The sequence below is a fragment of the Callithrix jacchus genome, chromosome 7 (assembly GCF_049354715.1).
Source record: "Callithrix jacchus isolate 240 chromosome 7, calJac240_pri, whole genome shotgun sequence".
NCBI classification, from domain to species: domain Eukaryota; kingdom Metazoa; phylum Chordata; class Mammalia; order Primates; family Cebidae; genus Callithrix; species Callithrix jacchus.
Window position 1 is genome coordinate 34,015,302 of NC_133508.1, and position 15,470 is coordinate 34,030,771.

Here is a 15,470-nt window from a genome sequence, read left to right on the forward strand (position 1 = left end):
TGTGGTTTAAATAAAGAGATGTTTCCTTGCTCTGTCACCTATGCTGGAGTGCAGTGGCACCATCTTGTCTCACTGCAACATCTGTCTCCTGGGTTCAAGCATTTCTTATGCCTCAGCCTCTCACGTAGCTGGGATTATAGGTGCCTGCCGCAATGCCCAGCTAATTTTTGTATTTTTAGTAGAGGCAGGGTTTCACCATGTTGGTTAGGCTGGTCTTGAACTCTTGACCTGAAGTGCTCTGACTGCCTAGGCCTCTCAAAGTGCTGAGATCACAGGTGTGAGCCACCATGCCCAGTCAATGTTTATCATTTAAATCAGGAGGAAATGAAATGATATAGGTGAAATAAAAATTGATTCCAAGGTAATGAAACATTTCAGGTAAATATTTTTCTACTAAGAAAATAATTTTTAAAAAGGAATCATCAAAGTAATGAAATTGTGAATGACTAGTTCTACACGAGGATCAGTTAACTTTATTTCGGAATAACTTACAAGACAATAACTCAAGAAAAACATCATCATGGGGAAGATAATATTGTCTGTATCTGTTTGTCTCCATTTCTAAATATCAGCAGGCAGTCAACTAAGGCAGGGGTTGGAGGATGAGCTAATTGTCATTAATGCCCCTGATGAAAAACAACATTCAACCTAGCCTACAAAATAGTTTTGACAGTAACCCACGCAAGATTCTTATTTTTTAAAACTTTTGCGGTGCGTGGTGGCTCATACCTGTAATCCCAGTACTTTGGGAGGCTGAGGCGGGTGGATTACTTGAGATCAAGTGTTCCAGACCAACCTGGCCAACATGGTGAAACCCCATGTCTACTAAAAATTCAAAAATTAGCCAGGCATGGTAGCACATGCCTGTTGTTGTAGCTTCTTGGGAGGCTGAGGCAGGAGAATCACTTGAACCCAGAAGGCGGAGGTTGCAGTGAGCCAGGATCTCCAGCCTGGGTGACAGAGTGAGACTCCATCTCAAAAAAAAAAAAAAAAAATCATCATATAGCACACTGTAATAAGATCTAAATGGCTGTAAAATTCTAATATTAATTTCACAAGCTTACATTACTATTTTCCTTAATGACATTTGATATTTGAGGTGGTATGGGTTGTGTTCCTTCTCTTCACAATAAAAAACTGGTATTCTGCATTATTTCTTAGACTCTGACTTTGAAAATCTAAATGAGAAAGCAATGCTGACACGTATTTGTCACTTTTATAAAAACAAGTATTCAATAAGCGTTATTCAATTAGTTATAGCTCCAAAATTGAGAAGGCCCAAGAATGACTGGAATTTTATACAAAGTTATCCTGTAAATTTCTACTTACATATCATTAATATGTATTCTTGTATTCACACTAGATATATGTGCAATTTCTTAATTTCACTTAATTTCTTCCTTTCTGCTATAGTGCATTCATTGCTTAACATACTCCTGCACAAACCACCATGGAATTGACACAACTACCTCTACAAGGTATCATCACAGTTAAAAATATCTTCCGCAACAAACCACTTCAGGTACCTAATTCAGACCATTCTTCCCCTATCTGCTCGCAGAGCACCTATTATATAGCTGTATCAATATTTGTCACATAATTCTAATTGTGTGACTGATTTCTTGGCTATCACTGCATCTAGACTGCAAATCCCTTGGGGAAGAACATATTCTGCTCATCTTTGTTTCCTAGCACCTAACACAGGAATTGTCACATGTGATACGCTTGGGGAGTTTCTCTGGAAATAACAGGAATCCATTTCTGAGCATTTCTGAGAATGAGAAAGGTGGGTCTCTCTGGGTTCTTGTACCTGCCAATCTGAGCAGACCACCTACTTTTTTTCTCCCATTGTTAACCCGACTCTGAGGAATCATGACTATCCAGTCCACGAGGAAGCTTAATGATGTAAAACAGGTGGTGAAGAATCATAAACTATTTCTGCTCAGTTTCCATGTGAAAACTGGTGATGCCTAAAAAGAGATTATAGATAATCTGCTTTTCTTAAATCTCTGTCTCTTTGAAAACCTATGTACGACTTTCTTCTTTAAATGCAAACTAATAGGGATTAAAAATGACTCAGCTATAAAAGAACTAGTTCTGCACAAACATACTTGTTTTCTTGAATCTGTTTGGTGTATCAAAACTAAATGCCATGGTAACCAGAAACTGTGGTGGATTTTGTGAAATGCCTTCCTTTGACACAATCTAGGTAAGTTTATTTTTACATCTTACTCTCCTTTCGCTTTAGACTTTTCATCTGTTCACTTTACCCTAATATCCTTTCACAGTGAGGTAGAAAATATGCAATAAACGACAAAATATAATAACAATGTTTGTAATTGAAATGCTGGCTCAAAGCTGGTATAGACACAATTAAATCTCATTTGTGATGAAATTATGTTTCACAGGCATTTTAAGGCATATGCATATTGAAAAGCTATAATCCATGCATTTTACCTTATCTTCTTTTTTCCTACTCAGGAAAGAAATGGAAGAAATAATCTAACTTTTGAGGTAATTTAGAACTCAATTTCTTATACAAAGTAAAGGCAAGGCCATGCTGAAAATAATATTGTTAACTCTAAGTTATTTGAAGAAATTTTAATGCTTCACCAAAGTTAAGAAAAGAATTTTAAAGACAAATAAAAAAGTAAAAGCAGCCACAACTCTGTGAATATAACACCACTCAAAAATTCAAGGTGAATTTCATGCCTTGTTTTGTAACACTAACATCTAAGCCTTATTCATATTCCAGCAGAGTTCTAAGTCAAGTTTCAGCTTAGGACATAGGATGAATCATGAGCTTTACTAGAGAGATGAAATCTGAACTCGCCACAGTTATTTACATGTAACAAGAAGGTACTACCATTGCACAAATACTCCTTCTAAAAAATAAAATGCATAATTTAATCACACACATCTGTCTTTTACAACAGCCTAGATGCATGTAATTCCTTAACAACAGTTTAAACTATGTTCTAAGGTCTCAGTCACTGGTATAAGGCTACCTTCCACCTTCCCCACTTTTTCTCACCATGTAAAAAGATAGTTACAATAAAAGAAAAAAAATAAGGTAATAACAATAAAAGAAATAAGAAGTTACAAATTAAAAAGCCGAAATAGCTCGTAAATATATTTTCCCAGGTAATCATTAGAAAGCAAGTAAGAGAAGATGCAATTAAATTCAGTAAGTTCAACATGCACAGGTTTGGACTCAAGGGGAAGGACATGGCGCACCTCACTTGTCTATGGCAGAGGACTGCCAAGCCTTCCTTGGAAAATCAATTCATACTATTTGAGTACATTAAAACCAAAATATTACAACAGTCCTTTCACACACAAAAAAGAGCAGAATCAAGGAAACTGATATAACATTTGAGGTTTTTAAGGACGCATGTCTTATAAAGTAATGAAGTTGGGATTAACAAACAGTACAACATTTTAACACTTTGTTCAGAAATCTATGGCTTACCTAATTTTTAAAAATTTCATATTAAAGGTTTTTAACAATCAAAAAAGCTTGTAAAATTGAAGAACTACATAAACACAAATTTAAGTTTAAATTAAATTTAAGTCATCCAGATTATTTTTATTGCATTTTTCTTTCCCCACAAAAAACTGTTTTAAACTCTCCTTCACATTGCAAATCCATCTGGAGTTCTGACATCAAAGTCCATCACAATTTACAGCCAAGTAAAATGTTAGCTTGAGTCTGATGAACAATAAATTTATTAGGATAATTCAAATGCACAGTTTCTTCATGTTCCTGCAAAACCTCTCTTCATCAGGCTAAGTGCTTTCTGTGATTATGACATATACATAGGAATGAAGTAGCAGTTGCTTCCGAATGAGAATGTTTCCTATTAAGCATAGGCTAAGTCAACACCACTCTCTAGCTGAGCATAAATGAAGATAAAACACTCTACATTATGATTCAATTAAAAACCTCCAAGATACGTTACCTGCCGCCTCGAGCACTGAAAGGCACTACATGGATTCCCAGAGGCCCTCCATCGTTGGGGACTTGTACGAGCTTTACCATATCACTGTGAGACAATGATGAATGAGGGAGCATGAACGTGTACTGTAAACAAACCAAAACCAAAACAAAACAGAAAACTGCAACAACACAGACACAAAATAAACAACAAAAGAGAAAAGAACAAAAATCCCACCAAGCGCACAGGCATATACATACATATTCTGGAATATAAGCATGGTGATGAAGGCAACATTAAACACTACATACCTGAACACTAGTCTGATGGCATGGAGGGAGAGCAATCATCAGAGATAACTACATTAAAATGACACAGAACATTTCTCTTGGACCCTATTCTTCTGGGCAATACAAGTTTATGTCTTTCAAGTCAAATCTCTAGACTTGCACTGAAACTTTTCCATCCCAACACCTATGTCAAGGACTCTGAAGATTAACTGAATAAAGATGTGCAGCTACAGAGCACTTTCTAATTTACAAAGTGCTCTCGTATATGTCACATCATTAATCCTTCCACTAATCCAATGAGATCAAAGTTTTAACCCTGTCAGTGACAGTCCAAAGGAGATCACCATTGTCCTTACTGCTCACTACTTCATGACAAATCAAAGTCACTATTTCCTAAACTGCTATAATAGTGCTGCATGTGCAGCTTGTAAAACTCCTTTCTCAAAGCGAACAGTTATCTACTATAAATAAAATAACTTTCATAAAATTCCTTGTAATTAATTTTCTTCTTAGAGATGGGGTCTTGCTATGTTGCTCAGGCTGGCCTAGAACTCTTGGGGTCAATCAACCTTCTCGCCTCAGTATCCTGAGTAGTTGGGACTACAGTTAAGAAGCTATTTACACTGTATGAAATAACATGAAGTTACTATTACAAAACTAAAGTATTCTGTGTAAGGAACATAACCTTATATAACCTATGGATTTGTCAAGTCACTTCCATGAATCTTTACTATTAATACAATAAAGGCTGAGTTTAATGAAAATTGGTACCACGTAATTTTCTAAACTATTTAAATGAGATTTTCCTTTCTTTGTAGATGTGCTCATATATACATACTACATCAGAGGTCTAAGCAGCATTAACCTAACAACCAATACTTGGAAATAGTACTTCAATTAAATATCTATTTTAAGCCAGCTGGAAAACCATAAATTATTACCAGTGGATTTCACAAAGATCACAATACAGTTTTTATGTGATGGAAAATGCCAATTTTTCTATTATATTTCTAAAAACCTGAGGTTGTCCTATGTATTATGAAGGTCCTGCATACATAATACAAAGAGAGGAGTATCAAATGAATCAAAATTGAAAATATGTGCACAGATTTAATCACATGCACTAATTAGGACAACATAAAAACTGCGCCATACTGCCAAATGGTTAAATGAATTATTTATTACTTTTATTTTTCACCAAATTTCATAAAATTCTACTTTGGATACTGATTATCCCGGTTGAATACTATCTAATCATTGGTTTGTAAGCTAAAAACAGTAAAACTTCAATAAACTGATTTTATTCCACATTCTAATAGAACTATGGCATGGCAAGTACTTACTAAATGTAAATACTCAGTGTGCTGATTGCTATACATTCAAACAGCATCTGATCCTAGTGCCTGCTTAATCTCACTTCTCTTGGAAGACCAAGAAAAGACAGAATTAAGTACATAAATGTCAATGTCTGTATCCTCAACTTTTACCCAAAGTCAAATAAAAAATATCTGAAATGACTGTCCTCCCTGCTCTAAGCTACCAAGGAAAGAAATCCTGAGAATGCCTACCATTTACACATGTCAATATTTAAAATAATCAAAACATTGTAGATCGAATAGAATTTTTTTCTTTGTCCTTTTATACTTAAAAACATTTTCAAGATCCCTAACCTAGGACCTCCAATTTTTCATCAAATATCTTGAGAGATTCTATTTTTCCAAATAACAATAAATAAATACATACACACACACTATAATAACTAATGCTAACATGATCTAACTAGTTTTTCAAGTATGCCCTCAAATTTTTTTAATTTAGCAAAGTGAAGAACAAACACATGATCAAAATACTGACACACAAAGCAATCTGAAAACAGTTATGGTGTTTACAGTGTTATTAACATGACAAACATCTTCAATCAAATACTATTTTATATTATAATTTAACAGTATTTGCCAGGGCATGAAACTCAGGACAGGTACACATAAAATTCCATGCTATACTGCTTACATTACATAATTAACTCAAGAGATGAAAGATGTTCTTTAGAAAAACAAATCAGTGCAAGGCATGTTTTCAACTAAGCACAAACATTCCTCATGCCATTCACTTTCAGAATATTTGCTGCAATTAATGATGCCACATGTATTTTGCAAACTAAGTTGAAATCATCCGTAACTTACTCCAGAGAAAAGTTGGGTATGTTCTCCAAACCCGTGTCAGCATGTCCAACAGGTTCAACACGACTGTTATCTTCTTCTGTCCCATCCTCATCCTAGAGGCAGCCAACACAAAGAAAAGTACACTCTGTGTTAGGTTTTTTGCTATAATGTGAAAGGAAACTGGATAAAATAGGAGTCTAATAGGCATTATGATCATGGTAACTGTTTCCTCTAAGAAGGATGACCTTTAATGATAGCTGAGTGTGTGTTGTAAAAAGCTAAAATAGAAAACAAGAGTCTTATGAAATAGTGTATCTCAGAAGGTGAACGAGATATACTACTGGGATAAAGAAAGAAAACAAACAAACAAAAATGTATGGTTATGCTAATTTTCTTTTTCTTTTTTTGAAACAGAGTTTCACTCTTCTTGCCCAGGCTGGAATACAATGATGCGATCTTGGCTCACTGCAACCTCTGCCTCCCAGGTTCAAGTGATTCTCCCGCCTCACCCTCCCCAGTAGCTGGGATTACAGGCATGCACCACCACGTCCAGCTAATTTTGTATTTTTAGTAGAGACAGGGCTTCCCCATGTTGGTCAGGCTGGTCTCAAACTCCTGACCTCAAGTGATCCACCTGCTTCAGCCTCCCAAAGTACTGGGATTAAAGGCTTAACGTTAAGCCACCACATCTAGCCACTAATTTTCTTATCTGATCATTTTTCACTTCTTTTCATGTATATTTTAGGAAGTAATTATATATTATTCCACTGTTATAATATATTGATAAACCAATATACATGACGTTGGAAATGCATGTTTGAAAACAGCTTCCTACTCAAAACTATTATAATCCATAACATTACCAAAAGCTTCTAAGCCATATTTCTCAGTCCTCGATTCATACTAACAGTTTGTCAGAAGGAACATGCAATAGTATAGCTGCAGACTTTACAGCCTTTGTCCTATAAAATTTCACATAAAGTTACCCTAAGCCAATCAACTGATTATTTGGAGGCATTGTAAAGGCATTAAGGTCTTAGCCATAATGGACCACTTCTGTTTACTTCCGTGCATAAAGGACCAAACACAAGGACAAGCAAATGTAGAAAAGCACTCAGCACCCCCGTTTTCCTATACTTTCTTTGAGAAAGCCAATATTTTGTAAAAATTGTTTCAATGTGTTACAGAAATTCATTAAATTTGCTGGTACTCAAAAAGGTGCATGTGGAATAAACATGGCAGTTCACAAAATAAATGAAAAGCCACCCAAGAACATGCCTTCATTTATAATCTCGGCCACGGTCTTTTCATTAAAGAGTTCACTATTATTAGTAGTTAAAAGTTCACTTTTCGAGATCATTTGAATAATGATAAACATACCTGACTGAGATCAATGGACTTACTAGCCAGATTAGAACAGTTACGAGATCCTCAGATTCTCCAAACACAATGGCAGAGACACAGTCTCTGGCACCTAGTAGAAGCTCTGTAAATGTTTTGCTAATTCAAGTAAAATCATGCCTAGGACTCTCTGGAGTAATATGTTCCCAAATACAACTAAGTAAAATATATTTAGAAGTTTATACGTATAATTTATGTATACATATAATTTGTTAGGTTTATCTTTTCTATTACATAAATTTGACAATGGTGATTTTATTAACTTTTTTCCAAGATAATTCATAGGTTCACATATTTTATATTTTCAATCACATTCTTTGAGAGACTTCTAGTAGAAACATATATCCCATCAACAGGAACAACAATCAACAAAATGAATAAGCAAGAGTTACAGGTTCAAGATACAATGTCAAACAATATATTAAATCATTGAAGAGATACTAAGAGAAGACAAAGCAGGCAGTAAGGTCCAGCTGACATTTCCTCTGCAAACCTACGAGAAGTAGAAACGAAGGGCACCAAGCTTTTCTATGGGTCATAGCTGTGTTCTGTGCTTTCTGGATGGTGGAGCTCTGCAGGAAGCCAGGCTATCTGACTGATGATGCTGTGTCTTGAGAGGCTCTCATAAGTACTGCTTAGTCATCTATCTCCTTTAAGCACCAGCACATAATACATTTCAAAGGTTAACCAGCATCTTAAACCTGCCTGAGAACTGCACTTGGAATGTAAACACGAACTCCCAAAATTATGCTTTTCCAATGGGAGTTGGGGGCAGGGAGGAGAGAAAATGTGGTTGTTTATAAACCAGATGTGGGACATAAAATAATCTTAAACATTACAGACCTTTTTTTCGGGATTCATTAATAATTTAAGCACTACTGAAATGCCACCAAAATGTATCACCAGTTGAAACACCTATGTTGCACTATAAAACAGCCACATAAATGAAATACCCCAAATTACAATGATAAAACAGTCACTGATAATTTATGCCATGTTCCCACAGTGGCCATTATCAGGCACCTAAAAGCATGGAGAACATTATTTCATGAAGCTACATATGGTGTCAAGTTTGGATGGAAACATTCACTGCCCTGAGGCTGAGCTGCGGTTGCTGTGGAACCTCAACTTAGATTTTCCCAACATTTGGTTGTGTAAATTATCAGCTCCTACATGGTTTTATTCTGTTGTCTGGTACTTTTTTTAAGCTGTGGCTGAATGAAGTTACTTTCAGCAAGAACTACACTGAATTCCATTATAACTACAGTAAATAAAGCTGTTATTATATATGTCAAATCGATATTTGAGAACTATACAGTATAGGCCGGGTACGGTGGCTCATGCCTGTAATCTCAGCACTTTAGAGGCTGAGGTGAGAAGACCACTTGAACCCAGGAGTTCAAAACCAGGATGGGCAACATGGTCAGACCCCACCTCTATTTTTATTTATTTATTTTTAAAGTAAAAAACAATAGAACTATATAGTTTCAATTTAAACTAAACAGTGCCGAAGATCTTTCAGATGAGACAATACAGCTGGTTTTTTTTTCCTTTTTCCTTTTCTCCGTTTCATAGCAGAGTACCTATTTTATAACATTATGCAAGTTATGTACCTTTCTATGTTTCTTTTTTTTAAAAGACGGGGTTTTACCATGTTGGTCAGACTGGTCTTGAACTCCCAACCTCAGGTGATCCACCTGCCTTGGCCTCCAAAGTGTTTGGATTACAGGCAGGAGCCACCACGCCCAGCCCCTTTCTATGTTTCTAAGCCTTCTTCTGTAAAATATGAACAATAAAAACATCTTTCTTGGCTGGACTTAGTGGCTCACACCTGTAACCGCAGAAATTTAGAAGGCTGAGGCAGAGAATGGCTTAACACCAGGAATTCAAGACCAACCTGGGCAACATAGTAAGACTCGATCTCTACAAAAAAAAAAAAAGCCAGCTGAGATAGTGTGTACCTGCAGTCCCACCTACGGGGAAGGCTGAAGCAAGAAGACTGTTTGATCCCAGCAGTTCAAGACTGCAGTGAGCTATGACCATGCCACTGCATTCCAGCCTGGGCGACTCTTCTCTCTCTCTCTCTCTCTCTCTCTCTCTCTCTCTCTCTCTCTCTCTTCCCCCCATCCCTCCCCCCCACACACAGAGACACACAAGTTTAAAAAGTCTTCCTCTTAGGACTACTGAGAGAATTAGTAAGAAAATCCACATCAGAAGCACTACATGGTACCTGACACAGTAATTACCCAACAAATGGTAATTTATAAACATTATTGAAGATATAAATAGATAATACATAATACAGAAAACATATCTTGATAAATCTTTTAGGGCAATTATATACAAATGGAAGACATTTTAAGAGTATATACATGTATTCATCTATTTATACAATGTGCTTTGCAAAACAATTTAAAATGAAACATGGTACCCACTTAATCAAATAAAAAACATATTATTTATAATTTAGAAACTTGCTGATACCTGATATTTACTGTGCTTTGCTGTATACAAAATATTTACATTGTAAAATGTCTTTAGGGCAAATAAAGAAACCAAAAAAAAAGAGATATCTAAATGCTATATACAATCAAGTAAATGACAAGAAGAGGAAAACAATATGGGGTGGTGCTTGAAGACATTTTCAGAGAGAAAGCAGATGTGAAAAAAGTACGAGGGCTCTACGATTTTTACCCTACCTGAAAGTCACAGCTTTATCAATGCTGGCAGAAGACACAAGACTCCAGGGTCTGAGACAAAGAACTATTCACAACTTGCAGTCACATCATTAGCCAGAGAATTATCCTTTTATGCACTGGTTACTCAGCTAAGATTCTCACAAGGTGATATGAAGAGGATCCAGGGACACTGGCACACACAGAAGAACCCAAGGCTTAGGGAACCCAAACCTTTTATACAGACAGGAAGTATCCTTGCAGACCCTCTGCTGTCAGAGGAGATCCTATGCCTATCTTGCTTTACAAACATTCTTCAAAAGATTGTCCACAACAAAGGCATCTGTTCTGTTTTTTAACACCTCCTCCTCTTAGACAAAGCATCTGTACAAAATCCAAGAGAACCAAGAGGAGTTATCTTCAAATAGCAGTTTTATCGAAGGATTGACCAATGATAGCATGTAGATAACTGCTAGCAGACTAAAACAGGAATATTATTAACAAATGCTCTATGATAGCAATGCCTTTTGAATAGCGCTACTAAATTCTACCAAAACTCTGCTATACTGAAAAAAAAAATTCAGTGTAGAACTACATGTTCAACCAAACAAAAGATCAAGCGTGAAAAATTAAAGGAATTTTGAGACATGCAAGGAAGTTCTTTACTTCCTTCACATGAACACTTTCTTATAAAGCTCTGTTTAAATGTGCTCTAGCAAAATCCAGAAAGCTCAATAAAAAAATCAGTCAGAACCCAAAGAAGATCCTAGAATATAGGAGACAAGGCAGTTTAAGGAAGCAGAAACCACTTCAGATTAGAGCAGGATAATGGAGAGGCCTAGTACGTACATCTCCACGAGAAAAAAAAGAAACTAATAATGGGTCTGATATTGTTTAAAAGTTCTTTCATTCCCCTTTAGGTTTTCTCTTTTTTTGACCCGGGGTCTTGCTATTTTGCCCACTTCTGACTTTAGACTCCTAGAGTCAAGCAATCCTCCAACTTAGGCCTCCCAAGTAACTACAAATGTGTACCTCTTCACTGGGCTCAGGTCTGGTATTTTTGAATATTTGAGAAATGAAAGGCATCTTGAAAGACCTGACACAGAATGCAGAAAATAAAAAATATATACAGAGAAAACAAAGCAACATTAAAAAAAAAATAGCTCTAGGAGAAAAAAAATCCGTAAAAGAGGAAATATAATCAGAGTACCCTGGTGGTTATCCAGTAACCAACCGTTACATTGCCATGTGCTATGACACTGCTATTGACTGAACTTAGACTTCGGATGTATCAGCATTGAGAGGATGGGAACAAGAAACTAGAAGCAGTATAAAAGGAACAACTCATCTTCCATATGGCAAGTCAACAGATGTCAGTAACTGGTTATCAGGAAAGAGCAACATAAATATATGATTTAGAAACATGAAAGTAAATATCAGAGCAGACATTTAGGGAGAAAGACTGGAAGAGCAGGAAGAGGGGCGCAGAGAGGCTGTTCGTTTTTATTGTAAGTCTTTTAGCATTATGTCTTTATTTTTATTCTGAAATGCCTGCCAAGGAGGTGAAGGGGCTTCTCAGGTCCAACTAACATGCAGACTCTCAAGTCCCCCACAAGCTGCCTGGCACTGGACCGACAATGCAGGGTGGAAGGCAGAAGACTCCACTTGCCAGCAAGATGGCATCATGCCTTGTTTTCAGGAGTGTGCACCCGGCAGTCCTCACAGCTGTGCAGGAGCCATTCTCTTGGGGTCCCTAGTAGACAGCTCAGGCTTAGGGACTCACATCAGGAGGTTGCAAGCACTACCAGGACTGAAAAGCCTCATGCCCCAGGGAAGCCAGTGTCTCTTGGAACAATGTCACAGGCTTAAGTTGCTTTTCTCAGATATTTATAGTTTTTCAAGTCTTGATAAGATTTACCAATCAGGGGTTACTTCTGGCATAAGGGCAGTTGACATACTATCTTTAAAAAATAACTAAAATTTAACTTCTCATGCAGAAATCAGAAAAGAGCCAGACAGTGGTGTGCTCCTATAGTCTCAGCTACTCAGGAGACTGAGACAAGAGGATCACTTGAGCCCAGGGAGTTCGTGTGCAGTGAGTTATGTTTGTACATCTGCACTCCAGCCTGGACAACAACGTGAGATCTTATGTCTGAAAAAAAAGGAAAAAAAAATCCAAAAACTGAAGTGATCCTACTACAAAGATGTACAGGACTTGTAACTAGAATGCTTGAGACTAGAATCCTGCCCCTATCTCTCACCACAGAAAGCAGAAACATGAATGTTTACAAAACAAACCACACTGTCTAATTCAGAGGAACACAATAAAACTTAATCTAGAAACCAGCCATCTGCATATTTACATTCAAATTCTGAAATCCAAAAAGTAAATATTTTGAATATTTATAGCTTGAAAGAAAAGCCTATAATTTTAAGACATATTTATCATTTTAAAAATGTTCTATAAAAAATAAAATTATACTTCCGTACTTAAACTTCCTATATATCTATCTTTCATTTTTACATTTAGGAAGCACAAAAATAACGAAAATTCTCATGGTACAATGTACAATATTTTCTATCAAGGGTTTTTTTAAAAAAAATTATACTTAACAGCAAAATATTTTAATCAATTCAAATATATCAATACAAAAAACACTCAATTAAATGTTCTTTTTCATACTTTTTGGAATGCCTCCACAATTTCCCTAACTTAGTGAGAGACATGTTAACTATCAGTGAGCCACAGTATACTAGAGAAAATATTTATTAGGGTGCTGACAGACTAAATGAAAGCACTTTTTCTTTGGATTACACTTGGTGAAAAATAATTACAAAGGGAATCTGTTTCCAAGTCTCCTAAGTATCACAAATAAGATTCCAGAAGGCATTTTTGTTAATGTCCCAACTACTTGATTAACTGGCCAAATCACCAGGAAAACATAATTTCCCATTATGCATGGAAAACAAATTGAAAACATCTGTGGGAGAGAGGTCTTCACAATTGAAAATGATAAATCTATAGCAACCTTCCGAAAAAATAAAATCAGGAAATGGGTAATACAATTTAAATTCATGATCATTATATTCTGCCAGAATAAAAATATTCATAAAACAAAAACTGCAAATACTTTTAAGAAAAGACAACACAAGATATGATAAGAACAATATATAGCAATGAGATCTTTTAAAATTAAAAATATTCCCTTGTATAGGGAAATTAATAGTTATGCTTTTAGACAAAGTCCAGTTCCTTATAATATAAACTGTGCTTTCCTGAAAAAAAAACTCAACACCAAATTATTTAGGATTCTCTGAAGAATTATTCAGCACCTGTGATATAATTACTGTATATGAGCTTCATCCCCTCAATCAGACTCCTACTATTCTTATCTCAGGCTAATGCTGATCAAATGTAGTATTTAACACAGTCCATGAAATTTCCATTTCCCAGAGAAATGAAATGCCTCCTGTCTTGAAACATACACAACATGACTCCACACAACCAAAGGAAAAGAACAACAGATGGTGCTGATTTATGAAAGCTATCTAACCACAGAGAACAACAAAAAGTATGTATCTTTGCACCACTTCCACATACAATGCAATCTTAAAATTCAGTTTCAGTATGTAAGTCTTCTCATTGATTATTAGGATTCCAGAGCATGGAGGAGTCATCTTGGAAGATATTTAGTCCAATATCCAACAGTACACTGCTATCTGTCTTCACATTCTTCTTCCATTTTGCCTGTCATCAGTGATTCACAAAGGAAGATTTACATATTGATGCTTACTAAGAATCACCGACTCTTAAAAACTAGTCCCAGCACCCCTCCTGCTATCTATCATCTGCCATACTCCTATACATATTTACCCCAAACAGATGACCACTTAAGCAGATGCCACCATGCCAGGAACACTGGCACTGCCTGTTTTGCACAAAGTGCTCTGTACTGTTCAGGTTTCTCCCACCACACACTAGTGACCAAGTGGTCACCCTCTAGTTGACATGATTTTATTCAGACCAATCTTTTTTCAGAAGTGGCTTGCTTACCAGAAAAACACTTACTTTTTTTTTTAACATTCCTGAAAATATACTGTAACTTACAGACTGTTGAAATCTATGGATTCTGTGATCTGACCAATCTTGCCTTTCTAACATTAACATTGTAATCCTCATTGAAGTGACATTTTAAAATGTTTTATTTTTGAAATTACATAATACACAGGCAAGTAAACTATACTTACATATTCAAAGGTATATTATAAAACTATGAAAAACTGTTTTCATTCAAAAAGATCAATTTCTCCATGGCTTTAAAATACTTTTCTTTGTGTTATGTGGGTATGTGTTCTTTGTTTTTATAGAGATAGGGTCTCACTCTGTCACCCAGGCTGGGGTGCAGTGGTGTAATCATGTCTCACTGCAATTTCAAACTCCTGGCCTCAAGTATTCCTCCTGCCTCAGTCTCCCAAAGTGCTGGCATTACAGGCATAAGCCACCACACGAGACCTAAAAATGTTTCTAAAATTTGGCAGGGCACAGTGGCTCACGCCTGCAATCCCAGCACTTTGGGAGTCTGAGGTGGGCGAATCACCTGAGGTCAGGAGTTTGAGACCAGCCTGGCCAACATGGTGAAACCCTATCTCTAATTTAATACAAAAATTAGCCTGGAGTGGTGGCAGGTACCTGTAATCCCAGCTACCCAGGAGGCTGAGGCAAGGGAATGGTTTGAACCCAGGAGGCAGAGGTTGCAGTGAGCTGAGATAGTGCCATTGCACTCCAGCCTAGGGAACAAGAATCAGACTTCATCTCTATATAAATAAATAAATAAAAATTGGCAGGTAGCAGTGGCTCATGCCTATAATCCCAGCATTTTGGGAGACCAAGTCAGGTGGATCACATGAGGTCAGGAGTTTGAGACCAGCCTGGTCAACATGGATGGCAAAACCCTGTCTCTACTGAAAATACAAAAATTAGCCAGGTGTGGTGTTGGACACCTG

At 36.4% G+C, this 15,470-nt stretch overlaps 1 protein-coding gene across 50 annotated transcripts in view; it reads right to left on the reverse strand.

Moving 5' to 3' along the window:
- The window catches only part of PARD3 (par-3 family cell polarity regulator), a 716,461-nt gene that overhangs the window by 290,766 nt on the left and 410,225 nt on the right, over window positions 1-15,470 (reverse strand). For 39 of the 50 annotated variants that reach the window (XM_035307171.3, XM_035307172.3, XM_078329873.1 and 36 more), the window contains 2 exons: window positions 6,412-6,503; window positions 3,963-4,046 (listed from right to left, as the gene is read on the reverse strand). In XM_035307171.3, coding sequence (XP_035163062.3) covers window positions 3,963-4,046; window positions 6,412-6,503 — 176 coding nt within the window. The remainder of the gene's footprint in view (window positions 1-3,962; window positions 4,047-6,411; window positions 6,504-15,470) is intronic. The other 11 variants (XM_078329879.1, XM_078329878.1, XM_078329877.1 and 8 more) reach the window with 1 other exon arrangement.